We start from the raw sequence: 27953 nt of genomic DNA on the forward strand, positions 1-27953 counted from the left end.
GTAAGAGTGATATGCGATCATCACTAATTTGTGGTGATGAGAAAACTCTATTATATAGCCAAGATTACAACGTAAAGTATGGAAAATATACAACATAATTACAGCAGATTGCTGAAAATAAAGAATACAATATATTTAAAGTATGGAAAATATACTTTATGATTACAACAGATTGCGGAAAATAAAGAATAATATATTTTCAACTCTTTCCTTTAATACTTCTTCTCAACATTTTGAAGATGTGCGCGAAAGAGGGTATGATCAATTCGAGCCAAATAACAACGGGGTTCGATTGGATTATTATTGATTATGTTGATGAATTTTTATTGGATATCTGAAATGCGCGCTTACGGCTCTCTACCCCAACCCAACTCTCACACTTTGGGTTCCCGGGAAGGGGGGACAGTGAATCCACCATGCGCGGGTTCAATTCCCGTCGTTAGGTTTTGTTACAATCATTGTGTCGTGTCCATTGACATTGCTCTGATGTCGTCAATCAAAAACCGATTGTTTAACATGTCCACAATGCGCTAGTCGAGTGCGATTGTGGCTCCGACAGTGGTAGTGAAAGTCAATGCCATCATGCTATGTGCAACGAAAGTTGGGCGTCCAACTTAAGATCCATACCAGAGCCCACAACTACGAGGGGATATTGTATGTCAGTGTTGTGCAATTATTCATTTGGAGCTGTAAAGATGGAGGTTGTCTTTGAGTTTTACTCTTGATTTTTCTTTTAAAATCAAAGAGAGCGTACGGATTATCCCATAAAATTAATTTCGTGATATTCAACAGTAGAGTCGAAATACAACTATGCATATCTAAACTATTACTATTGTTACCCTACCGTATCAAATTTTCCTAACACAATATAGCACGCTACAGGCCATTTTTGATTATTTCTTCTTGGAAATATATACTCAATAAGTATCTTATGTATGTTTACGGTCTTTAGACTGGTAAAAAACTTCAACAATTCCAATGGCAGATGCAAGACTTCAATATTCATACATCATCTATCAATTTGTTGTATCTAATAACAAATTAATGACAATCATAAACATCTACCATCACGTTTTTGTGCAAACCAAAAATAAAAAAGGCCAATGAAAACAAAAGGCAAGCTGGCAATTTCATATCATTAACATATATAACTGCAGCTTTGTCCCTGAACCGGCCAAATCAAAATCGAAATTATCACGCACAAAAGAATTATGATCATAGGATGATAATATACACACCAAAAAAACATAATGTATTATGAAAGAGGAGTTGAAAAGTATCATAAAGCCCTAATACACACAAGTGTTGAACGTTTCATCCGTCAAACTCACTAACACATGTTACTCTAGCTAATGGTAATAAAGCATATCCTCAAGCTATTGGTAGGATCTGTCCGTTACCTAATTTTTCTATTGAGAATTTTATTTGTATCTCATAAAGTCTATTTAACCTTATATATGTTATTCGACTTACTAAAAATTTAGATTATCACGGGAGATGATGTGTCTAGTATTTCTGATCTACATGCATATCTTAGCCAGCAACTTGAGATGAAGAGCTTGGGTCCCCTTTGTTACTTTTTGGAGCTCGAAGTCTCTGATTTTCCCGATGATTTTTTTCTCTCTCAGGCTAAGTATGCCTCCAATCTTCTACACGAGCTGGTCTCACGGACTGTCAAGTAGCCTCTACACCACTTGACTATGACATTCGACTTACTCCTCATGATGACTCTCTTCTTGATGACTCTACCCTTTATCGTCAACTTGTTGGGAGCTTGATTTACTTGACTATCACTCAACCAAATATCACTCATGCAGTCCATATTATGAGTCAGTTTATGGCCGCTCCAAGGACCTCTCACCACTCTGCCGCCATACATATTCCTCGTTATGTGAAAGGTACTCTCCTGCATGGTCTATACTTTTACTCTCACTCGTCTTTGACTCTTAGCGGTTACTCTTATGGTAATTGGGCTGGTGATCCTACTGGTCGTCATTCGGCCACTAGTTTCTACTTCTTTTTGGGTGATTCTCTCATCTCTTGGCGCAGCAAGAAGCAGACTTTAGTTTCTCGATCGAGTGTCGAGTCCGAGTATCATACCCTTGCTGACTCTACAACAGAACTTATATGGCTTCGTCGATTACTCATTGATATTGGCATTCCTCAGTCATCTTCTATGGCTCTTCACTGCAACAGTAAGAGTGCTATGAAGATGACCCACAATGATACCTTTCACGAGCGTACCAAGCATATTGAGCTTGACTTTCACTTCATTCGACAGCATGTCGTCGGTGGTGCTGTCAATCTCGTTTCGGTATCCTCCGTAAATCAGACAACAGATATGTTCACCAAGTCTCTTCTTCCCAGCCGCTTCCGATTGCTATTGGACAAATTCAAGTTGATTTCTACAACACCTACTTGAGTTTGAGGGGGTGTTAAATATAGGTATCTATTTTTGTATTTTTATTATATTTCGATTGGTCTTATCCATAAATTCAATTATTTAGATTTGAGTATATCGAGTCTGTTTTATATTGTCTATATATATACCCCTTATTTCAATGATCAATAAGACAATCTCATTATTTTTCCCCAAAATTTTTAACAGTATACATGTAGCCTTTAATAGTTTACCTAAAATAGAATAATTTATTCCACTAATTTAAACCACAACGATTGAATATAAGAAACACCCCAAACAACTCAGTAAAATACAGAAAATAAGTTGAGTCTCCAAGCTATTTGAGAATGTGTATCTGACATTGAATCGAGTGTTCCAATTTAAATATATAAAAATTAGAATGACTATTAAAAACATAAAGTAAATAATAAAGTGAAAAAAAAAAGTAAACCTATTGCGAGGCTTTTTGGTCTTGGGATCGGATCCCATTATTTGGGTGTCGGGTCGGGTATTATGTACCCTTATTTGGTTCGAGTTGGATCGAATGGTAAATCCTATTCGGACTCGGATTTGAGTCGGACCGATTAATAGTATATCAATAATATATATATGAAAAGAAAATTCTAACAATATAAGTTATATTAAAAATATTTTATAATTTAATTTATTTATTTATTATTTTATTATAATTTTTTTTGAATAAATACATAAATTTTAATATCTATCGGGTCCGGATCTAAATTCGGGTCCAATTTTAAATTAAAATTTAAGAATTGTAAAAGTTTTTCGCGAGTCCATCGAGTCTTATCAGATGTTGTTTGGGTTAGGTCAAGGTATAAAAAGGTCCAATTCAGGTCTCGAAGTTAACAATATGTATTTGGATCGAGGCCGAACCCTACCAATACTCGGCCTATTGTCATCCCTAAATCTTGCTCTAATGCAATGTCCTCATGTCCTTTAGTATACGTTTCATTTATGAAAAACTTAACCTTGAAACAACAATAGCTATCAAAATTGAAAAAAATATCCAAAATGTAACAACTGTTGGAACTTATCAGGAATTTAACCCTAAGCACAGGATCTACCGTGTTGTCATAATTGAGATAAAAATAAAGCAAAATAAATCTAACCTTATTCCATTAGTATAGTCGAATACGAATATGCTAATAATTGAGGGTTTTGTGTTCTTCAAGTCTATGGCGCAACCCCTCCTGAGAAAACCGCTAGGGTTTTTGCCGTTACTCCCACGATGAGATATGGAACGTAATGGTTGTTGCGTCTAGACCTGGGATCACAACCCTATTTATATCCTTTATTATTAATTGGCCTCATCACCCAATTAATAAGTTACCGGGTTTCTGTACATTGGAGGCCCGCACTTACTAAATACATTTAAGCCCAATAAATTAATAGATCACTTAATATAGGCTTAATCTGACTGATAGCCCAAATAGTTACATTTAACCCACAATTGGATTTTTAATCCAACAATCTCCCACTTGGGTAAATGTAAATGTACACTGAATAACCTTATGAGCTCATGAATGTTTTGCTATTAGATCCTTAATGTACATTACCAATCTTATCTATAAGTCATGTCAATGCAGATCAAAGCGGCCGTCACTGCATTTATCGCAATGGGACCGATCAATGGTCACAACACTAATATAACCTAAGATTCGATCAAGTACGGATGCACAGCATGGAAATTTCATATAATGTGATCTTAAGATGCCTATTTCCAACTGATCCATCTTAACTTTAATTCAAAACAACTGAATACTGCACACTGAATATTAAACATTGAATACTGAACTGTGCAGTGTAAACCAAAGTAACTTTGATAGTATTTGGACACTACTAATTAGCTCCCACTAAACCGAAGTATCTTATATGGCTCCACTTTCATATGAGCAATATGCTCACTATAGAACTTATGTGGAAACCCTTTATTCATTAAGCGGATCCGTAATCGTGGAAGTTGTATGAATATGTTCAATAACTAATTCATGATATGAAGTCAGACTATTAATTAAATGGTGATTATTATTATCAAATGATGCACTAGTTGCAATTGATTTTGAATTCTGGAAGAGACAAAACTTTATATTCGAATGAACAATAATAACTGAATTTGTTCAAAATAGAGATCGAAATTAAATTTTGACTGAAGATGGTACCATAAAAAATATCTCATCCAAATTGAAATAGTAACGAGTACTCAATAATGATCTAAAATTATCAATGACTTCAACTTGAACTTTCTTGTCGTCACCCATATAGATGTATCTTTCAACATCAATTGATTTCGACAATAAAATAATCTTACATAGACACACTGATGTGTGTTGTTACACCAAAATCCACCCCCAGGTGTGTCTATGAACTGAAATTAAATTAATTTCAAGAGCAAGACTAATGGGACAAACATGTCCTCCGAAATGTCTAACTTAAGTGCCCTCAATTTAGTAGCAATAGTAGACATGTTCATGATGTACTCCCTTATGTTATGTTTGTCGTTATACTTTATGGTAATGAGAAGAGTACGCATTTCTGCCTTATCGCTTTTGGTAAAGCGTTTCTTAATTTCGACAAGGAATCCATATCATCATATATTGTACTCCTAAAAATTTATGGAGTGCTTTTCTTAATGATAATCAGACTTAGGCGTTGGACTTGTCCCACTTCTCAAATAACTACGCTCATGAGCAGTGTTGTTGTTTTTTTTTTTTTTTTTTTTTTGCCGTATGAGTGAGTTGGTCTATTATTAATACCAAGTCATGATTCATGCAACCAAATGAATCATAATGAAGCTCAATAATAATGCATTCTCATCCCAAGACACTAAGTGCAACATCAATGATCAATCTTTGGATCAATAACATTGATTGCTAGCAGTCATCTTGTTGCAATAATCATATACGAACAATAAGTAATGTCAAACAGCAACCAATCTTTGGACTGATTTACCATTCACATAAGTTAAATCCATATAATCGTCCCATACATACTATCGCAGATGTATATTTCATTCTGTCAATTACCGACTGCCTTTGGGCCGAAGAATAATCACATGAATTAAAATACACATAAACACTTACATTATCAAGAAAAAATCTTATATAAGAGAGGTTACTTTGGCAACGTCAAATACTTGATCTTCACCGTCAAAACGCAGCATGCATTATTAATGAATTTATAATTTTCTTAAACTAAATTATAATCAGAATCATGTTCAATATATACGGATCTGATTCCTTAGAAAATAAAGAATGCTTATTAGCAACTGAATACACATGTCTATAAGCTACTGAATGTTTCGTATGTGAATTTATAAAATAAAGTAGCAATTATATCTCAAGTTATCAAGCAACATCAGCAAATGTCGTTGGACAAATTACTGACTCACTAGTGATAAACTTGTTTTGACAATCGAATGATGACAATACAGTAGTGTGTCAAACAACACCCTATCTTTGGACAGATTTATTATTCACACACAAACACCAAAGTTATCATCACCACATTCAATGTCAGTAAACATGTATGTAACTACTTAATGGCTGAGTTGCCTTTGGGTCAATCAGGAGCCTTATAAGTCACAAACACAACTTTCTAATACACAAAATAAACTGATTTACACAGCAGAGGCTGCTTTGGCAACATGACTATTTCAACCAATTCAAAAAATATATTATATTACTTATTGCTAATTAAATTCACTTTAAATAAATCAAATATGTATGTTCAATACATATTATAACTATAACAACAATAATTAATTTCTGGACTCATTAAATAATCAAGCAGTCCAAGAAAGTGCCAAATGCAGCAGAATTACACAGGCAAAATATGTCACCCAGAGACTATAAATTAATACACTAAATGATTATAGTCGAATTTGAACAAATGCATACTGTATAAAAAAAAAGATTGCATGCCGGTTCACAAACTTAATTGCACCATAAAACATATCAAAATAAATTCATAGTTTTGATTATTTATAAAAATCAGCAATAAATAAATAAATATTGCCTGTAACGATACACTTTTCACATAACTGAAGTTTCAATATCGTATTATTCAATAGCACTAAATATTTAGTCAAATTGTCATATCAATTAACAACACTAAATACTCTATTAAAGTCTCGATTAAGCGTGCATGACCCAAGCTAAATCAATTTTAAACGCAAATGCAAACGTCAGATACTCGGGAACAAATCACAAAAAAAATCCAAAGATTTTACGAGTCATAAAGCATAATCAAATCGGATCACCGATTGTATAAATTGGTATGCAGCCTTACTAAAGAGTAAGATATTTCCAAAATGCACAATTAATATTGGGCCAAATGATACAATACAAACATATATATATATTGTATATGCAACCAGATTCACATCCTCCATGTACTTAATTACTGCAAATACATATGATTGCAGGCTTCCATACAAATCTGATTCCCAATTAAATTAATTGGTCTAGTTAAACACCATCAATTGATGCAAGCAAAATTACAAGTAATGGAAACCTATATTAATTTATCTGATTTAAACCAAATAAATGAACAATAAAGATGCACATTATGCGTTTTAAATGAATGACTTATTCGGGTGGGAAAGTCAATATATATATATATATATGCACAAAAGAGAATCATGATTGTAGTTTTAATCACACAGTGATTAACACACATATGAATTCATTAGCACGAAGATCAAGACGAAAGTGTTGTTATATAAATACTATTCTATATGTACATAAATTTCGCATGACCCAAATTCCTCGTACAGATATGTGTATCAATTGCAAATACACAAAAAAAAAAATAAAATAAAATAAAATAAAATAAAATAAAAAATAAAGACATAAAAGTCGGGGTAGTCGGTCAATTACAAGAAATTAGGAACCAATAATGAAGATCAATATAATTCTGATTCCTATTAAAAATTAATTCATCCAATAGTATCTCAAAATTCAACACGTAATCGCTCTGATACCAATTGTTAGAACTTATCAGGAATTTAACCCTAAGCACAGGATCTACCGTGTTGTCATAATTGAGATAAAAATAAAGCAAAATAAATCTAACCTTATTCCATTAGTATAGTCGAATACGAATATGCTAATAATTGAGGGTTTTGTGTTCTTCAAGTCTATGGCGCAACCCCTCCTGAGAAAACCGCTAGGGTTTTTGCCGTTACTCCCACGATGAGATATGGAACGTAATGGTTGTTGCGTCTAGACCTGGGATCACAACCCTATTTATATCCTTTATTATTAATTGGCCTCATCACCCAATTAATAAGTTACCGGGTTTCTGTACATTGGAGGCCCGCACTTACTAAATACATTTAAGCCCAATAAATTAATAGATCACTTAATATAGGCTTAATCTGACTGATAGCCCAAATAGTTACATTTAACCCACAATTGGATTTTTAATCCAACAACAACACCCATTAAAATTAGCACCTTAAACCAACAGGGCGAAAGGGCAATGGCGGCGGCGGCGGACGGCATTGGACTGCTGGACAGAGAGAGAACAAATCACGACTTGAGTGAAGAGATTTGGAGGAAATTGAAATAGCGGCCTTGGGTCAATTTCAGTATTATAAAAATTTTCAATATAAAAAATACAGTAGGATAGAAGTTATCCAACAAAAGATCTTATGCCAATGTGCCTGCATTCCACGTCTAATTTTAATTTGTTTTAATAAAAAACAAAAGAGCCGATGTTGACGTTGATTATTTTTATTAAAAAATATTGAATTATGGAATTCTGATCCATTATTTTTATATAAAAAAATGGAATTAGATCATATGCTGAAGTGCATATTGATTCATAAGCTGAATTCAATCACAATCCTAAGTTTTAAATTTAATTATTTTAATTAAATAAATAATTTTATAATTAAGAATTTCGATTAACTTCAGCTGCTGAATTAAAAAAGTTCAACATAGCATCCACCCGTAAAAATAATTGAGGCACCATACATTATCAAACTACTACAATTGACATTTTAGTTACTTATTTATAGGCAAAACATACGACCCTACATGCCATATTTGATTGTTTATTCTTGGAAACATAATCTATTCGATTTTAGGTATCTCATGTATGTTTACGCTCTTTAGACTGATAAAAACACTTCAACTTCTAATGGAAGATCAAGACTTCAATATTCACAAATCACACATCACTATCAATTTGTTGTATCTAATAACAAATTAATGACAATCATAAACATCTACCATCACGTTTTTGTGCCAACCAAAACATAAAAGGCCAATGAAAACAAAAGGCAAGCTGGCAATTTCATATCATAGCCAAATCGAAATTGAAATCATCATGAACAAAAGAATTATGATGACAGGATGATAATATGAACACACAAAAATATATTATAAAAGAAAGTTGAAAAGTATCATAAAACCCTAATACACCCAAGTGTTCAATGTTCCATTAAACTCCCAAAATTATGAGTCCAAAAAACTTATTTAATGGAAGAAATGTTCCAAAGCAAAATGGGAAAGAGATCGATTTTAAGTGAGAATGTTCATCAAATACAAGTAGGATTGCTAGCTGGAGTGAGTGTTTTCATCACATTCTGCTCTTCTCAGCTGCCCTCCCTCCATTGCATCCTCTAATCGCCAGTGAACTAATTTAACAAAATATAACATTTGGTCAACAATACCACAAACACAAATACAAACTCTATAATATATCTTGATCGGAAGCATTTTCGTATTTTCAATATAGTAAAAATTTGAATGAAAATATGTATTAAAACTTGGCGATTTTAAATGGTAAATAAGTGTTGAACCTAATGTTTTAATACAGAATAGGATATTATTTAGTTGTATTAGGTGTTTTAGATTGTTTTAAAATTGTAAAGAAACCGAATTAAAATAATTGCTTGTTGTGGTATTTTAAATATAAAATTTAATACAAAAGTAATTAAGTTTTTATGTGATTTTCTTTGTATAGTATATATATATTACTTGAATGAATAGTAAATATATTTTGAAAAAATATATATATATATATAAACAAATAAAAATAGAAATTTAGAATATGCTATTTCAGATGAAAAATAAGTTATATATAATGTTTATCAGAGAAGGTAGAATCTCCCTTCTTCTTTCTTCATTTTTTTTTTAATAGATAATGCAGAAATATTGGTTTGCCTTTAGACATCCGTCTGAGTCATAGCTCTGTTTTTTCTTTCTTTACTCGGCAATCTCTACGGAGCTAAAGTCTTACCCATTAGTGAGCTTCTAATGTATATATAAATTCTCAAACATTTTTTCTTCTCTTTCCTTTGTCTTGATTGAATATTCTAATTTACTTAGAGCATGTGCAATGGCTTTTTACTTATATTTTCCACTATATTGGAAGGAGACAAAAATAAGAGTAAAAATTATTTTTTTATTTTATTCAATATCATAATTATCAATTTTGGTCTCATTCAAATGAAAAGTTATCAATTTTAGTCCAAAAATATTTGACTGGGACTGAACACGGTCGTGTTGGGTTGAACACGGCCGTGTTGGATGACTCAGAAAGTGACTGGGCGTCCCAGGTAGCCAACACGGCCGTGTTGATTACCCCGCACTTTTGAACACGGCCGTGTTCCTATCCGTGTTCTGAACACAGCCATGTTCCTAAACATGGCTAAGAACATGGCTGTGTTGAAAATATGGGTTGGAACATGGTCTAGAACATGGCTGTGTTGAAAACATGACTGTGTTGAGAACACGGGCAGAAACACGGCCGCCGTTCAGAAGTGCAGGGTAATCAACACGGCCGTATTGGCTGCTTGGGACGCCCAGTCACCTTCTGAGTCATCCAACATGGCCGTGTTCAAACCGACACGGCCATGTTCAGTCCCAGTCAACCATTTTGGGACTAAAATTGATAAATTTTCATTTGAGTGGAATCAATTTTTTTGAATAAGACCAAAATTGATAATTATGATATTGAATGAGAGAAAAAATGATTTTTGCTCCAAAAATAATGAAAGAGAAAATATATTTATTATTTTTGTGAGAAATGTGGAAAGAGAAAAAGTCTGGGCATGGCTTCTGCTTCACCAAGTCTTGGGGAAGGATTTTAATTTTTTTTTTCCTCCAATAATGAGTCATTAAATGTATAATATGATCAAGCTTGGGAGAAGAACTTCTATTCAGCTGGGGAAGCCATTTATAATATTCTCACTCTCTTATTCACAAACTTATCGATATAATATATTGGAATTGCCGATTAAGCTAATAATGTGCACTTTGGTTTTGCTCATTAGTGTTAAACTTATGAATGCAATCACTATAAACATAGTTGGTTTTATTTATATATAATTATAATAATGACATTCACATTAATAATAAACTAGTTACTTATTGCAAATTCATTGACATTTTAGCAAATAGATTTGTTTAATTTATTTTGTTATGCTCTTTTGGTAAGTTTTGATTTGATTTGCTGATATAATTTAATTTTATTATTGTATCGTAGAGAATATAAATTATATCAATGTATAATCAACAACCTTTATTTCCGATATCAACAGGTGGATATGGAATGACGAGTAATAACCGCGAAAAAATCAAAGTGGTGATAGAGGGAATTATTGATGATCACTTTTTTTACTTTTTCTTTACTAAAAAAGTAAAAATTTATATTTTTACCTATTTTTTTAAAACTCGTGTCCGGTCAAATGAGCACACAGTTGGACGATGGAGGAAGTAATAAATTTAAGATTTTTTTAATGGTGAGTTTTTAGGTCGAACTCCTATGATTTTTAAGTTGAAAAATTATTCAAAGAATTAAAAGTTTGAGTCTACAAAAATCAAAAGCAAAAGTGATATTTAAATCTAATTTTGTAATTTAAAGTCTACTATTGTTGTCTAATAAAGTCAGATAAAAGCAAAATCTAATGAGGTGAGTGCTTCGTGTAATTGTTTTATGCAGCAGCCAACCATGTTACGAATGTGATAAAAATTGTGTACAGTAATAAGTGCAGTAAAGACGATTGTGTTAACAAGATCTTATATTTACAGTAATAAGTGCAGTAAAGAAGATTGTGTTAATAAGATCTTATATTTTTTACTTTGGTGTTTCACCCGTTCCCTACCATGCGTTCACTCTCTTTAGTCTAGATTAGAGCTGCTAATGATCCGAGCCGAGTCAAGCCGAGTCAAATTTTAAGTATTGGTTAATATTAATGGACAAGGCTCGTGTTCGTTCGTTAAGCTTTCGAGCTTGTTCGTAGTATTCGACCTCGGCTCGTTAAAATTTTTTGTTGTTTGAGCTCGTATTCGTGTTTGGCTCGTTTATGCTCGATTAAGCTCGTTTGAGTTCATTCGAGCTCGTTTGTCTTATTTTTTTAAATTTATATATAAATTATAAAGAAAATTTAAAATTATTTTATTTAGATATTTTAAATTAATATTTTATTTATTTATAAATTATAATTTTATATGTATATATAATATTTATAATAAATATATTATTTAAACGAACGTTTGCGAATGTTCGTGAACAAAGCTCGGACTCGTTCGTTAACCAAACGAGCCAGTTTATGTTGTTCGCCTCGACTCGTTAACGTTCGCGAACGAGCTTTAACCGAGTTAAATCGAGTCGAACCGAGCCGAGTTCACGAACGCCTCGGTTCATTTAACAGCTCCAATCTAGATTGAATTAGATTGCAAAGTTGATGAGGCTGCTATCATACCATTTTGCTTTTGCTAAGAATCACCTTGACAATACTTTTGGAGCGTGAAAATATATGGATACTCCATATATATTTGTTTTTTACAATCGAGTGTGAACATGTTAGCACTCAAAGAATCAAACGCAACGCGTTTGTCAAATATCCAGAAGGCTCTTGTTTATATTCTCAATAATGAAAAAAGATTCTCAACAATGTCTTCACCATACATTTAAATAACAATTAACCCTAAACTCAACAATTAAGCCCACAACTAATAAATCATGACAATAACAAATAATACAACAATAAAAATAAATAATTAAACCACTGTCGGCCCAATCCGCTTGCCGCGACGTCGTCAGCTGTAGACCAACAACGGCCGTGGCTCCACCACCCCGACCCCTTGCTTCACATCAGAACATGGGTTTGGTGAACAAATCAAATAAACAAAGAAATTTATGATATATTATTTCTATTATAAGCAATAAATATTACTTTTCGTCTAGTCTAAGAGGAGAGCATTAAAACTTCACCAAAAAGAGGACAAAGATCCATGACTCCACGGCCGGTCCTGACTTTCGAGGGGTTCGGGACGAAATAAAAATTAAGGGCCCTTAAATATATATATATAATATTTTTTTATCTATAATAAAATATAAATAATTAAAAAAAGATTTTTTTTTTTTAATATTCTTATGCAACAACGTGAGGAGTAAGAGGATACTATGTATTAAAAATTAAGGGCCCTTAAATATGTATTAAAACATGGCGATTTTAAATGGTAAATAAGTGTTGAACCTAATGTTTTAATACAAAATAGGATACTATTTAGTTGTATTAGGTGTTTTAGATTGTTTTAAAATTGTAAATAAACCAAATTAAAATAATTGCTTGTTGTGGTATTTTAAATATTAAATTTAATACAAAAGTAATTAAGTTTTATGTGATTTTCTTTGTATAATATATATATATATATATTACTTGAATGAATAGTAAATATATTTTGGAAATATATATATATATATATATAAACAAACAAAAATAGGAATTTAGAATATGCTATTTCAGATGAAAAATAAGTTATATATAATGTTTGTTAGAGAAGGTAGAATCTCCCTTCTCTTTCTTCATTTTCTTTTTTTAATAGATAATGCAGAAATATTGGTGAAAACTTACACAAATAAACCTATAAAATTATCAACAAAGCTATAATTACTTACACTTAAATATGCCCATTTAACAATACCTTTTCGTTATTCAAACTTCTTCAATCTCTGCGACCTCCGGTCCATCTAATAACTTTGATTCCTAGAGGAATTAATATATATATATATATATATAACATAAGTAAGATGATCATACACTGACCTCTCAATAAAATTTTTATTTTAGGAGAAAAATGAAATATGATTTTTGACCATGTTTACTCATTTGACGGAAAATTTACTTAAAAAACTTTCTTAATTATATGTATATATTTCTCAATATAAATATGCAAAAATATAACTGATTATAAAACAAGACAAATACCTAAAAAATTATAAAAGTTGAGAAAGGTAAAATATTACCTCTACGCTTGCGGACATAGTATGTGGGCATAGAAAAATATTTAAATCTTTACTCCTTTCAAGTTTTCAAAGGCTCTGTCGTCTACTACCGCAAACTTCAACTTTGGTGCGATCCAAGATTCAAGCGACAAAGACTCCATTTGTGAGCAGTTACGTATCCATAAGTATTCCAACAATGGCAACTCAATATCTAATCTCCATTCACAAATCATCCCTAGAATTGGCAGGTCTGTAAGTCTTAATTTAGCCAACCTTGGAAGTGGCGTTGAACTATCATTCATCTTTTTGTTGCCATAAAGGACTACTTCCATTTTCTTGCAATCTTCAATGTATAATTCTTCAATTTTGACAAGGTGCCCAACAATTGCAGAAGAAAATAAACTCTTGATGTTGTGACATCTTCCTATTACCAATTTCTCTAATGATATAAAGAAAGACTGAGGAATATGCCGGCACCAAATATTGCTCATGTCTTCATATCCCGAAATTTGCAACTTCTTCAATCCGTCAATTTTAACCTATAAAACAAACAACATTTTCTATTCCGATTAAAAGATAAATTGAATTAAAGATGACTTAATTGAATGTGACATCTGGTATTGCATCAAATTTAATTACTTATAAATTAAAATTACTAGGATATATAATTAAATGAAGTCTAAGTCCGAATATTTTCTAATAGAATTGATTAAAATTCAAAAGGGCAAATAAATAAGATCGAAAATATTTACAATGTATAGTAAGATCTACACATATTGTTACTCTGTGTTTGAACAACTAAAATAAATTGTTATTTATTCGAATAAATAGTGAGTATTATATATACTGAGCATATTAAAATGCTAAGTATATCTACTGTAGCTTTCAATTTATTTGAAAATTTTATATAATAGTAATAAAAATAACTCATAGAATTTGGATTTGTTTTTGTTCTTTGGTTGTATTGCAAACTAAAACTCAGTACAAGTAGTTACTTCAATAGGCTCTGGTTGCGTACTGGGTGCTGATTTGACCTAATTAGCAAATGTCTATAAAATATTTTTTATATATCTCTGTATAGAATATGACATATATATATTTGAATAACATATTATATAGTTATATATAGAAAAATATAGTATTTTGATTTTATCACAATAAAAATTTGATCTAATTAGCAAATGTCCATAACGAAAATAACAAACCATTACAATGTAATAGCATATTATATAACACAATATATATTATATGTCTTATGACAATTTGTTAATTAATTTCAAATTAATGTGTTATATATTATGTAATAATTTGCTAATTTCTTCATATTATACTATTATAAATTCTCAGTTTTAATGATTAATAATCATTAATAATTAAAAAATCATTTTACATGGATATGGTGATTGAATATAATATTTTAATAAAAAAAATATGTTTAATATGATTTTTGGAATAAAAATAATATTGAATATTAAATTTGAAGAAATATATTTTACTATAAATTATGCAAAAGAAAAACAAAATTACAACAAACAAGCTTTTTTCTAGTTAAATATTTTTAAAGACAGAGATAGATAATTGATCAATTCAAATAACTTTATCATTAAGCCTACCACAATAATCCAACAAATAGAAACAATATCTAAAGAATAATCTGAGGTAAACCATACATACCTTTTGGTTGCAGAATAAGTGAAGGGATTCATCTTCATCTTCATCTTCATCATCATCATCCTCATGGTGGCATTTTTTATTTGATTCCGTGGAACAAATAATGCTCATGAAATTCGGACAATCTATAATTCTCATTTCAGCTAGCATTGGGAATTCAATGCTTTCAATTCTTTTCCCAAAGCTAGTTAGAGTTGATAGTCCTTCAAGACATAGAAACTCCAATTTCGGAAAAATAACGTAGTTTGTCATCTCATCATTTTCATTCTCATTCTTTTTTAGAAGTCCTTCCATCAGCTCATCTTTTACAATCAAACTTTCACATCCCCTTTTCTTAATTGCTATCACTTGTTCCACGAATTTGCAATCTTGAATCCACAATTCTTTGAGATTGACAAAATGATCAATTCCTGAAATAAAATATATACTTCTAATATTGTTGCATCCAGATATGCTCAGGTTTTCCAATCCATTAGCTTTGACCTGTAAAATTTTCATATTTATTTAAGCTATTATTAGTGATCTTTGAACCGATAAAATAAGAATTAAATTGATATTTAGTTTTATTAACTTTTTTTAACTAATATTAATTATGCAATAAAAATGAAGTTGAGAATTGCAACTCATATTTAACTGGCAATACCCCCCCCCCCCCCCTCCAAAAAAAAGGAAAAAAAAAGTAAGAAATTAATTTTATTTCATTTTCTTATGTGTAAATTATGAATTTATGATTTACGAAATATACTTTGAATTAGTTAACTTGAGTAGGGTATGTTGTTTTATTAATCTACTATTCTCAACAAAATAAATTATAAATACATATTTTTAATAAAATAATATATTATTTTTTCTCACAAAATATTTTTAAAATGATAAAAATTAGTTCACCCAAATTACAATACAATTTTCTAAAAAAAAAAAAGAAAAAAAAAATCTCTCAAATATTAAAAGACTAAAATAATTAATATATACATCATATTCATTATGTTTATATTACTCTATATACCTAATATAAATAATATATCTTCAAATTATTTCAAAAAATAAACATACATTTTTACTTAGCTATAATTTTTGTTATTTCCCTTTTTTTCTTTTGCAAAACTAAAATTCAATATGATATTTAAAATATAATATTTTAATAAAATATATTATAATGGTCAGAATGAAATATAGCCTTGAATACTGAAGTTTTTTTAAAAAATAGTACTATTAATTATACATATAAAAGAAATTAAATAATACATACTTTTTGAGTTTGTTCTTTTAGCATTTCAAATTAAAATCAATACTATTTATCCCGTATAATTTCTAAAAAAAATACATATTTCTTCTCACAAAATATTATATTATTTAAACAAAAATTTGAATTGATATCGTATTTCAAATCAATTTCAAACCACCAAACAAACCCTTAGTTTTTATATTATATCAAAATCTAATTTTTAGCTGAAGATATTACACCTAATGCCTTTTATATACCATACGAGGCTCCGATTTCAATTTAAATTTTACTACTTCTAATCTCAACCCCAAACCTACATCCAAACTTATATCATTTCTCAATTCATATAATTATATAATCAAACCTAACACAATGACCCAACAAATATAATAAATAGCTAAAGAATGATCAAATATAAATGAAAGGTACCTTTTGTTTGCAAAATAACGAATGGGACTGTTCATCATCATCGGCATCATTCCTTTGGTGGCTTTTTCTATTGCATTCCATGGGACAAACAAAACTGCTGAGATTCGGACACTTTTTAATGTTCACTATAGCTAGCATTGGGAATTCAATGCTTTCAATTCTTTTCCCAAAGCTAGTTAGAGTTGATAGTCCTTCAAGACATAGAAACTCCAATTTCGGAAAAACAATGTAGTTTGTCATCTCATCATTTTCATTCTCATTCTTTTTTAGAAGTCCTTCCATCAGCTCATCTTTTACAATCAAACTTTCACATCCCCTTTTCTTAATTGCTATCACTTGTTCCAGAAATTTGCAATCTTGAATCAACAATTCTTTGAGATTGACAAAATGATCAATTCCTGAAATAAAATATATACTTCTAATATTGTTGCATCCAGATATGATCAGCTTTTCCAATCCATTAGCTTTGACCTGTAAAATTTTCATATTTATTTAAGCTATTATTAGTGATCTTTGAACCGATAAAATAAGAATTAAATTGATATTTAGTTTTATTAACTTTTTTTTAACTAATATTAATAATGCAATAAAAATGAAGTTAAGAATTGCAACTCATATTTAACTGGCAATACCCCCCCCCCCCCCCCCCCCCAAAAAAAAAAAAAGGAAAAAAAATGCAAGAAATTAATTTTATTTCATTTTCTTATGTGTAAATTATGAATTTATGATTTAAGAAATATACTTTGAATTAGTTAACTTGAGTAGGGTATGTTGTTTTATTAATCTACTATTCTCAACAAAATAAATTATAAATACATATTTTTAATAAAATAATATATTATTTTTTCTCACAAAATATTTTTAAAAAGATAAAAATTAGTTCACCCAAATTACAATACAATTTTCTAAATACTTTTTCATTTTCCGATAAAGCTTAAAAAAAAAAAAAAAGAAAAAAAAAATCTCTCAAATATTAAAAGACTAAAATAATTAATATATACATCATATTCATTATGTTTATATTACTCTATATACCTAATATAAAAAATATATCTTCAAATTATTTCAAAAAATAAACATACATTTTTACTTAGCTATAATTTTTGTTATTTCCTTTTTTTTCTTTTGCAAAACTAAAATTCAATATGATATTTTAAATATAATATTATAATGAAATATATTATAATGGTCAGAATGAAATATAGCCTTGAATACTGAAGTTTTTTTTTAAAATATTACTATTAATTATACATATAAAAGAAATTAAATAATACATACTTTTAGAGTTTGTTCTTTTAGCATTACAAATTAAAATCAATACTATTTATCCCGTATAATTTCTAATAAAAATACATATTTCTTCTCACAAAATATTATATTATTTAAACAAAAATTTGAATTGATATCTTATTTCAAATCAATTTCAAACCACCAAACCAACCCTTAGTTTTTATATTATATCAAAATCTAATTTTTAGTTGAAGATATTACATCTAATGCCTTTTATATACCATACGAGGCTCCGATTTCAATTTAAATTTTACTACTTCTAATCTCAACCCCAAACCTACATCCAAACTTATATCATTGATCAATTCATATAATTTTATAATCAAACCTAAAACAATGATCCAACAAATATAATTAATAGCTAAAGAATGATAAAATATAAATCAAAGGTACCTTTTGTTTGCAAAATAACGAATGGGACTGTTCATCATCATCGGCATCATTCCTTTGGTGGCTTTTTCTATTGCATTCCATGGGACAAACAAAGCTGCTGAGATTCGGACAATTTTCAATTTCTATTTCAGCTAGCATTGGGAATTCAATGCTTTTAATCTCTTTCCCAAAGCTAGTTAGAATTGATAGTCCTTCAAGGCATAGAGACTCCAATTTCGGAAAAACAATGTAGTTTGTCATCTCATCATCTTCATTCTCATTCTTTTTTAGAAGTCCTTCCATCACCTTATTTTTTACAATCAAACTTTCACAACCCCTTTTCTTAATTGCTATCACTTGTTCCATGAATTTGCAATCTTTAATCCACAATTCTTTGAGATTGACAAAATGATCAATTACTGAAATTGTACACAAGGTTTTGATATTGTTGCAATCAGATATGGATAAGTATTCCAATACATCGAATTTAACCTGCAAAAATACAACTCCATATTTAGTTAGTTAATAGTAGTGATGAGATTAATGAATAACTTCATTCACTTTTTTACATAGCAATGTAGCATTGATGTTGTGTATAAATAAAGTTCAAAGACATTCATCAACAGACATATGTACCTAGCTAGTACGAAAATTAAAAAAATAATAAAATAATAAAACTTAGAATTTAAGAATTTAATATTATTATGTTTAAACAATTGTATTTTAAATTCTTTAACCTCAATAAAAAGAATAAAAAATTCATTTTACTTTATGAATGACTTTTTTATTATTTTTATTATTTTTTTTGTTATACAAAAAAATTAAATGTGATGTTCTAAATAAGAATAATGGTTACAACAATATTTTCAGTGAAAAAAATTAATATAATTTTTAAAATGAAAGGTAGATATCTAATATTAAATTTCAAGAAAAACGCTTGCTTTGAAAAAAGATAATTTTTTAGTGAGAATACTAAAATGATAAAAAGAACTATTTTACTTGGAACGGAGGGATTAAATTTAAATACAAAATTACTAGATAATTACTTTTACTTTTATTTTTTATTTTTTACTATTTAGATCCACACACTTTCTTAAAAAATAATAATTTCAGCAAAAAATGAGAGTGGGATGTTTAATAATAATAATAATAATAATAATAATAATAATAATAATAATAATAATAATAATAATGTGGATATGCATACCTTCTCAAGATCAAATAGGTAAAGAGTAATTGGACTATTCTCGTTGGTGTTTCCTTCCTCTTTCTTCTCACTGCTTTCCACAAAATTTACAAATTTTGGACATTTCTTTATCTTCAACTCCTCCAACATTGGAAACTCAATGCTAGCCGTTGCTTTGCTAAAACTAGTAAGATTTGGTAACTTGGATAGTTTTAGCATCTTCAATTTCGGGACAAGAACATGACTTGTGTGTCCATTAACAAACACTTGTTTCATCTTCTTGCAATTCCTGATTTGGAGCTTTTCAAGATTTGAGGGGAAGTCTTTGCTACTTTCAAAAGAGAAGAGATTTTGTAGCTCATTGCATTCTTCCAAATATACCTCAATCAAGTTGTTGAGCATAACATGTTGATTTGGACTCCACAATTTTTCAAGTGATGGCAATCTTACAAGATGCATTTTTCTCAAATTATTAAAAGAAATTGATCCCTCTAATATTGGTCCATCACATAACTCTTTTATGCTTGGAAGATTATAAAGTTCCATGGACTTCAATTCTCTGAAAGATACAAAGCTCCTACAATCAGTTGATGTCGCTGCCGCCGTGGTTGCATTTACCAATGACTTGAGCATTCCACATTCCCGAACTTTCAAAGACTTAATAGTGCTATGGACTTGTGAAAGATGAAAGTTTATCAAACCATCTCCTTCTAAAGAGAGCACATCAGTATTCCTTGCAAGTCCAATGATCCAATTTGGAATATGAATGTTCTCTTTTGATAATCCATGCAAAATCAAAGCTTTCTCTGGAATCCTACAATCCTCTTCTCCAAATAAAACTTTAAACCTCTTTACACATGGAAGCTGAATCTCCTCCTCGAGCGCACTAACATCCTCAATTTGAATCTCGAGGCATGTTAGCTTGCGTAATGACTCAAGCTCTTTGAGAGTGGCATTTTTTCTCTTCATTTCATTGAGCTTTGTTGATTCCCATCCCTTGAAACTATGTAACATCTTCAATTCCTCTAATGCAGTTAAGTTTGATATGATTCCAGGAGATACTCTTTTGAGACCTGAGGAGTAGGAAAATTCTACCAACCTCAGCCTCTTCAACATCCCTATCCCAAGAGGTATCTCATGAATATTTGGACAGCAAACACAACTCAATATTTCAAGACTTAACAACGTGCCAACAACATCAATGTTTTCCAGTGGGCAATTGTTTAGCCGCAATGTCCGAAGATTTTTCAGCAACAAAATTGCTTGTGGCAGTGATTTGCACGATATTTCTTTGAAAGACAACACGCGAAGCTCTTTCATTGTCTCCATAAAGGAAAAGTCGCTTATCTCTAAAGCCTTTGACTGACCACATGACATAAACAGACTCAGTTTGCTGAAGTCAACCTCTTGCTCATTTAAAATTGAGTCCCACCATCCTCCTTTTTGTAGGAGCAAAAGCTGAAGACTTGGAAAATTAGGCCCCAAAAGGTATTTAAGAAAATCACTATCCTTTTCCGGAAATTCCAATATCCATTTGCAACTGGTAGAATAATATCCCCTCGACTCATGCTGCAAATCGACCGAGCCATTTTGTGATGCGATGAATCTAACCACATCACGAACCACATCATGCATTTTGACAGTGTTATTCAAGTCTCCGTCCATCAGCAAGAAATTACTTTTAAGCTTATCAATTGAATCATAAACTCTACTTCTTGCATCTCTCAAACTACAACCTTCTTCCGACAACCCAAAGCTGCATAAGATTAGGTCCTCGAGGCTAATATTAAAATCCTCAGGAAATTGACTGCTGAGCTGCAACAAGGATTTGCTATCATCATCTTTCAAGTAATCATAACTTAGCCTCAATGCGTTATAAATTTTTCTTAAAGTTTCATCAATTTTGGGTGACGTGGGACATTTTAGTTGATCCAATGCTCTCTCCCATTTGTCACAGTTATTTTCGTCTTTCATCGCCATGCCGACATTTATAATTGCAAGAGGCAAACCTTCGCACTCTTTCACTACTTCTTTGGCTATAGACTGTATATCTGAGTTATTCACGCAATCTCCAGCTTTCGCTTGAAAGAGGGACCACGCTTCCTCTTCAGACAAGGTTTCCATTGCAACAATCTGAACATCCATTTCTTTCAACAGATCTCTATTCCGAGTAGTTATTAAAACAGAGCAGCCTTCGGACTCGCTTTTACAAGGAATTCCTAATTCCTCCAAGCTGATACTTTCCCAAATATCATCCAGAATTAGGAGGGTCCGTCTTGTGCCTCTTAGTCTCTCACGTAGTTTATGTGCTCTAGCTTGGTATGATTCAACATCCTTAATCTCATTCAAACCCAAGCATTCAGCAATCTCGCATTGGATTTTCATCGGATCAACATTTTGACCGACAACAACCATCACAGCTTCTTCGAATAAACCCAATTCCTCCTTCGCTATATATTGAACTTTTTTGGCCAAAGTAGTCTTCCCCACACCACCCATACCGCATATCCCAATCAAATGAACATTCTCATCCTTAAAAGCTCTTATGACACCTTCTTCAATATCTTTCCTAGATGAAAATTCAAGGGCTTCTCCACGTGGAACAGAAGCCTGTGATGCCGGAAGTCCAGGCACCGATATATGATCTCCCAAATCTCTACGCCCTTGTAGAAGCTTTTCTATTTTTTCAGTAGCCTTTACAGCTCTCCGACTCATTTCATAATGTGATAGAATCGTGCAGCATCCATTATTCAAGTGGGAACTTCCTTCTTGAATTTCACCAGGGTCATTCTCAATCTTGCTAGCCTCTCCAATCCAGTAAGAAACCTTTTGAAGAATCTGATGCGTATTATTTCTCTCTTGGTCGACTCTTTTTTGCAAATCATCTTTTTCATTTTTCAACTCTTTGGATTTTTCCCTGAATTTCTCAACATTCTGTTTGAAGCAGCATAAATAGTTGAACTGCTTTTTAACGAAGGAAACGAACTCTTTTCCAACTTCCTCTGCAGCTGGAGTAACCAAAGCTCCCGCATCACCATACATATTTTAACCCACTTACTGTAAAAATCAACATGAATATTTTAGGCCCTGAATAATATTGCTCTAATCTATGGACATATATTCAAAGCAAATTGGTGTGTGACCTACCCCTCATATCTTTTTTTTTTTTTTTTCATTTTTTTTTTTTTTTGTAATTTTCAATTAAATCATGCTTATATTAACTATCCCTTTACTATACAATCATGAGTAACACCATTAATGAAATTATACTTACATAAAAAATATATATATTGTTATAACTATCACTATTATTATAATATCATTTATGAAAGTAAATTAAGCCTAATATGCTTCTTCGATCCATCGCCTGAAAATTCAAAAGCCAACATTAGTATTAGAAATGTCAGGACTATCGGTGAACTTGCAGTTCAGGATTTTGGTGTGATAGTAAATTAATGTCGAAAAGTGCAAAGTGAACACAAGCTTAAGCCATTATTAAATAAATTTTAAGTTTGAAGTTTTATAGGATATATTGTGTGTTCTTTAATATTTTTATTTTATATCTTTAGGTTGATATTTTTTAAGTAAAAGTAGTTATGGTATATAATATTTTGTATAAAAAAAGTAAGTATTGAGCTGAACAAATATTACAAAATAGTTCAAAATAGTCAATTAAATTTTACTATTTGTTGTGTTTTCCTTGAGGAATTATTTTAGTTTTTGTTATTAATTACTCAAAACTGTTAAAATATTATTAAAATATCCATCATCATGTTGTTCTTCATCAATAAAGGTGTAGTATTTTGTAAAAGTAAATAAACTCATAATGTTTAAAGCACTCAAAATATATTGATTGCAAAATTGTCGACTTTTTGGTCTTTTCATGTTATATCTCTATATTCAGTTTAAAATGGTTTGTAAACCTATAAAGATTTAATTATTTCTCTTCATTATCAGTTTTCATTATATTAACAAATATACATTCGATGTTTGATTAGAAAATTCTCTTAGTTTTGTTGATTGAATAATTAATTCTGATTGAGTCCTATATTAGGTGTTGATTGAATCGTTAATTATGATTGAGTCCTATATTAGGTGTCGATTGAATAATTCATTGTGATTGAGTCTTATATTTAGCAGAAAAGATTTATTTACATATTTTAGTTTGTTTTCCTTTCTTGGAATTTTGGTTTATCTATATGTATTTGGACTTTATTTTGTGAAATAAGATGAGAATCTTTATCTTCTTGGTTATTTGTATCATCGTTTTATCTATCTTCAATTGGTATCAGAGCCAATACTATGAACAATGTCACTCAATTATTGGTCCATATTCTTTATGGGAAAAATTACAATTGGAGGAGTGCTCAAATGAGAGTCTTGTTCGATTATCATGATTTATTAGAAGTCGTTGAATCTGGTATTCTAGAATTGCCAGAAAATGCTTGTGAGGCAATCGCATGAAGCTTGGAGTACATTGACTGCATCTTACAAGGGTGATGACAAAATCAAGAGAGTACACCTTCAGACTTTAAGGCGCCAATATGAGTTGATGGAGATGCAGTCTACCGAGGCAATTGATGCATATATTAATCATGTCATTGCATTGGCCAACAATATGAAAGTCAATGGAGAAGCAATTTCAAAACAAGGAAAGGTGGAAAAGATTCTCAGAACTCTCACTTCGAGATTCAAGCATGTGGTTACCGCAATTGAAGAGGCTCATGATGTGACAGAATTGACAGGAAAGTTATTGTCTAGTTCATTGAAGGCACATGAACAAAGAATGGACAATAACAAGGTTAAGACACCCGCTGAAAAAGTGCTTCAAGCCCAAACTTCATTTGGTGATTCTGGATGGAAATTAGGAAACATTCATAACAGAGGCCGAGGGCGACGTGGATATTACTCAAATCAAGGACAAAGAGGTTATCATTCCACCCAAAATAATTCACTCAATAGTGATTGGAATAATAAATTTCAGTTGTCTAGAGGCCGATGTCATGGACGGGGTAGAGGGTTGCACGATAAATCACATGTAGAGTGCTATAATTGCCACAAAAGAGGCCATTATGCCAATGAATGCAGATTTAAGAGTGAGAACCAAGCTGTACATGAAGAAGAAAACCAGTGTCAAACTGAAGGTGGTCATGCCATTATGATGGTCTCTACACTAATTAAGGTGCGAATGACTCAGGATGCACAAATCATATGTGTGGAAGTAAAGAATTGTTTGCTGACATGCATGAATCATTTCATACAATAGTAAGATTTAGCGATGGTAGAAGTGTTCTTGTGACTGGAAAGGGCAATATTCTCATCACATTGAAAAATGGCGATCACAAGTACATCACGACCGTATTCTATGTACCTGATTTGAAGAGCAACTTGCTAAGTGTGGGGCAATTGGCTAAGAAAGATTATAGGCTCAATATCTCTGGCAATCACCTCTCTATTTTTGATAAACAAGGTACTTTAATTCTCAAAACCTTTTTATCAAAAGATCGTATGTTTCCAGTTAATAACACTAAGGGTGAATACAAGTGTTTGAGTGCCATAATAAACAATGATTCATGGATTTGGCATTTAAGGTTTGGTTATTTTAACTTTCAAAGCCTTAAAAACCTTGCCAAACAAAATATGGTGATGGGTTTGCCTTATATTGAACACCATGATCAGTTGTGCGAGGCTTGTGTAATTGAAAAGAGTCACAGGTTACCATTTGTAAGAAATTCATGGCGTGCTCTTCATCCATTAGAGCTCCTTCATGCTAATGTGTGTGGTCGGATGAACACAACATCACTTGGTGGCAACAAATATTTTCTCACATGTATTGACAATTTTTCAAAGAAAATGCGGGTTTATATTTTGAAGAACAAGTCCGAGGTCTTTAATTGCTTCAAGATTTTTAAGGCTATGGTTGAAAAACAAAGCCAATATGAACTCAAGATGGTACGGAATGATGACGGTGGTGAATATACCTCCAATGAGTTCAAGGACTTTTATGAAAGGCATGGAGTGCAACACACCATAACATTTTCTTACACTCCACAACATAATGGCGTAGCTAAAAGAAAGTACCGGACTATATTGGATATGGCGAAGAGTATGCTGAAAGCGAGAGGTATGCCTAATTTCTTTTGGGCTGAAGTTGTAGCAACTATTGTTTATTTACTAAACAGGTCGCCTAGTAGGAGCTTAAATAAAATAACTTCTATTGAAGCCTAAAGTGGATTCAAGCCTAATGTGAAGCATTTGAAGGTATTTGGCTCGAATTGCATATGCATATATTCCTGCATCAATGAGAACAAAACTTGATGATAGAGCCCAGAAATGCGTGTTTATTGGTTACAAAGAATGGGGGTATAAGTTGTATAATCCATCGACCAAAAAGGGTAATTTTTAGTCGTGATGTCCCTTTTTCTGATGAAGAATTATGGCGTTTGGAATGTAGACATCCAAAAAAATCCACAGCAGTACACAATTTTTGTTTTTGATGAAGAACAAGAAATGTCTAGATCAACTTCGGTTACTACTGAGATGCCCCCGGTGAACTCAAAGATGTTTGCACCTTTAAATGAGGAAACAAGTGTGCCGAGACTGAAAAGGAATACACAAGTACCGGCTCATTTGCAGGACTACAATGTCACTCTTGATAATGAAATTGATGAAAATTGAGAGGTTGTACACTTCATTTTTCTTGCAGATTCAGAACCTGTGAGATTTGAGGATGCAATTTATGATTCAAAATGGGTCAATGCCATGAATGAGGAGATGAAAGCCATTGAAAAGAATGGAACATGGCAACTCGCAGATTTACCAACAGGCTTTAAGGCTATTGATGTCTATTGAGATATTTCAGATATTCAGTTTAGATTTAGTAGATTTATATCTAGATTTGAGTCTATCGAGTATGTTTTGTATTGCCTATATATAGGCTCCTTATTTTGATGATCAATAAGACAATCTCATTATTTTCCCCCAAAATTTCTAACATGGTATCAGAGCCTATTTTTCTCATGCCGTAGATATAGCCTACCAATCCGTGTTTCTCCGGGTACAATCCAGGATTGTACCGAGGTCTTGTGATTTTGAGATTATGTCTTTGCAAGTTGTCTTTTTGCAAATCTGTCTCGTCTCGTCTCTGATCTGTCATCTGTCCGCTGCTTGTCTGTTGTCTTGTCTGTGTGCAATCTGAAATCTTCGCTGCTTGTCTGTTGCCTGCGAGCAATTTGAAATGATCTGTCATATGTCCGTCGTCTGTCTGTTGCTGCGTGTGATCTGCCATCAATCGTTGTCTGTCTGTTGCTGCGTGCGATCTGCCATCTGTCGTTGGTTGTCTGTTGCCTGCGTGTGATCTGCCATCTTTGGTTGCTTATTTGTTGCCGGAAATCTGTCTATGATATGCCATCTGTCCGCTATTTGTCTGTTGCCTGCGTGCGATTTGATCTGTCCGATGTTTGCAATTTGTTTGTTTTCAGCTCCGGTGGTCATATGATTTTCGACTCCGGAAGAGTCATCTCGTTTTTTGCTCATGTGGAGAGTCATCTCGTTTTCGACGGCTCCGGTGGAGTCATGTCATCTTCGACTCCGGTGGAGTCATCTCGTTTTTAGCTCCGGTGGAGTCATCACGTTTTCAGCTCCGGTTGAGTCATGTCGTTTTCGGCTCCGGTGGAGTCATCTCGTGTTCGGCTTCGGTGGAGTTATGTGGTTTTTGGCTCCGGTGGAGTCATGTGGTTTTCGGCTCAAGTTGAGTCATCTTGTTTTCGGCTCCGGTGGAGTCATCTCGTTTTCGATGGCTCCGGTGGATCTCATTTTCGATGGCTCCGGTGGAGTCATGTCATTTTCGGCTCCGGTGGAGTCATCTCATTTTCGGCTCCGGTGGAGTCATCTCGTTTTCAGCTCCGATGGAGAGTCAGCTCGTGTTCGGCTCTGATGGAAAGTCATCTCGTGTTCAGCTCCGATGGAGAGTCATATCGTGTTCGGCTCCGGTGGAGTCATATCGTTTTCGGCTCCGGTGGAGAGTCATCTCGTTTTTTTCTCCAATGGTTGGATAGTCAATTGCTAATTTTATTTATTTTTTTTGTGTTTATATTCAAATTTCTCAGCAAACTCAA

General features: G+C 31.9%; 2 protein-coding genes across 2 annotated transcripts; one reads left to right on the forward strand and one right to left on the reverse strand.

Moving 5' to 3' along the window:
- Positions 1–13725: 13725 nt before the first annotated feature.
- Positions 13726–22878, reverse strand: LOC127264829 (probable disease resistance protein At4g27220). The gene is made up of 5 exons (XM_051294374.1): positions 19858–22878; positions 18672–19142; positions 16989–17459; positions 15575–15817; positions 13726–14202 (listed from the first exon to the last, which is right to left on the reverse strand). The coding sequence occupies exons 1-5, from the start codon at positions 22876–22878 to the stop codon at positions 13726–13728; spliced, it is 4683 nt and encodes a 1560-aa protein (XP_051150331.1).
- Positions 22879–24277: 1399 nt separating this feature from the next.
- Positions 24278–24998, forward strand: LOC127264830 (uncharacterized). Its single transcript, XM_051294375.1, has 2 exons — positions 24278–24764; positions 24925–24998. Exons 1-2 carry the CDS (start codon positions 24278–24280, stop codon positions 24996–24998), a joined length of 561 nt encoding a protein of 186 aa, XP_051150332.1.
- The last annotated feature ends 2955 nt before the right edge of the window (positions 24999–27953 follow it).

The sequence above is a fragment of the Andrographis paniculata genome, unplaced genomic scaffold (assembly GCF_009805555.1).
Source record: "Andrographis paniculata isolate CXL003 unplaced genomic scaffold, ASM980555v1 Contig71END, whole genome shotgun sequence".
NCBI classification, from domain to species: Eukaryota; Viridiplantae; Streptophyta; class Magnoliopsida; order Lamiales; family Acanthaceae; genus Andrographis; species Andrographis paniculata.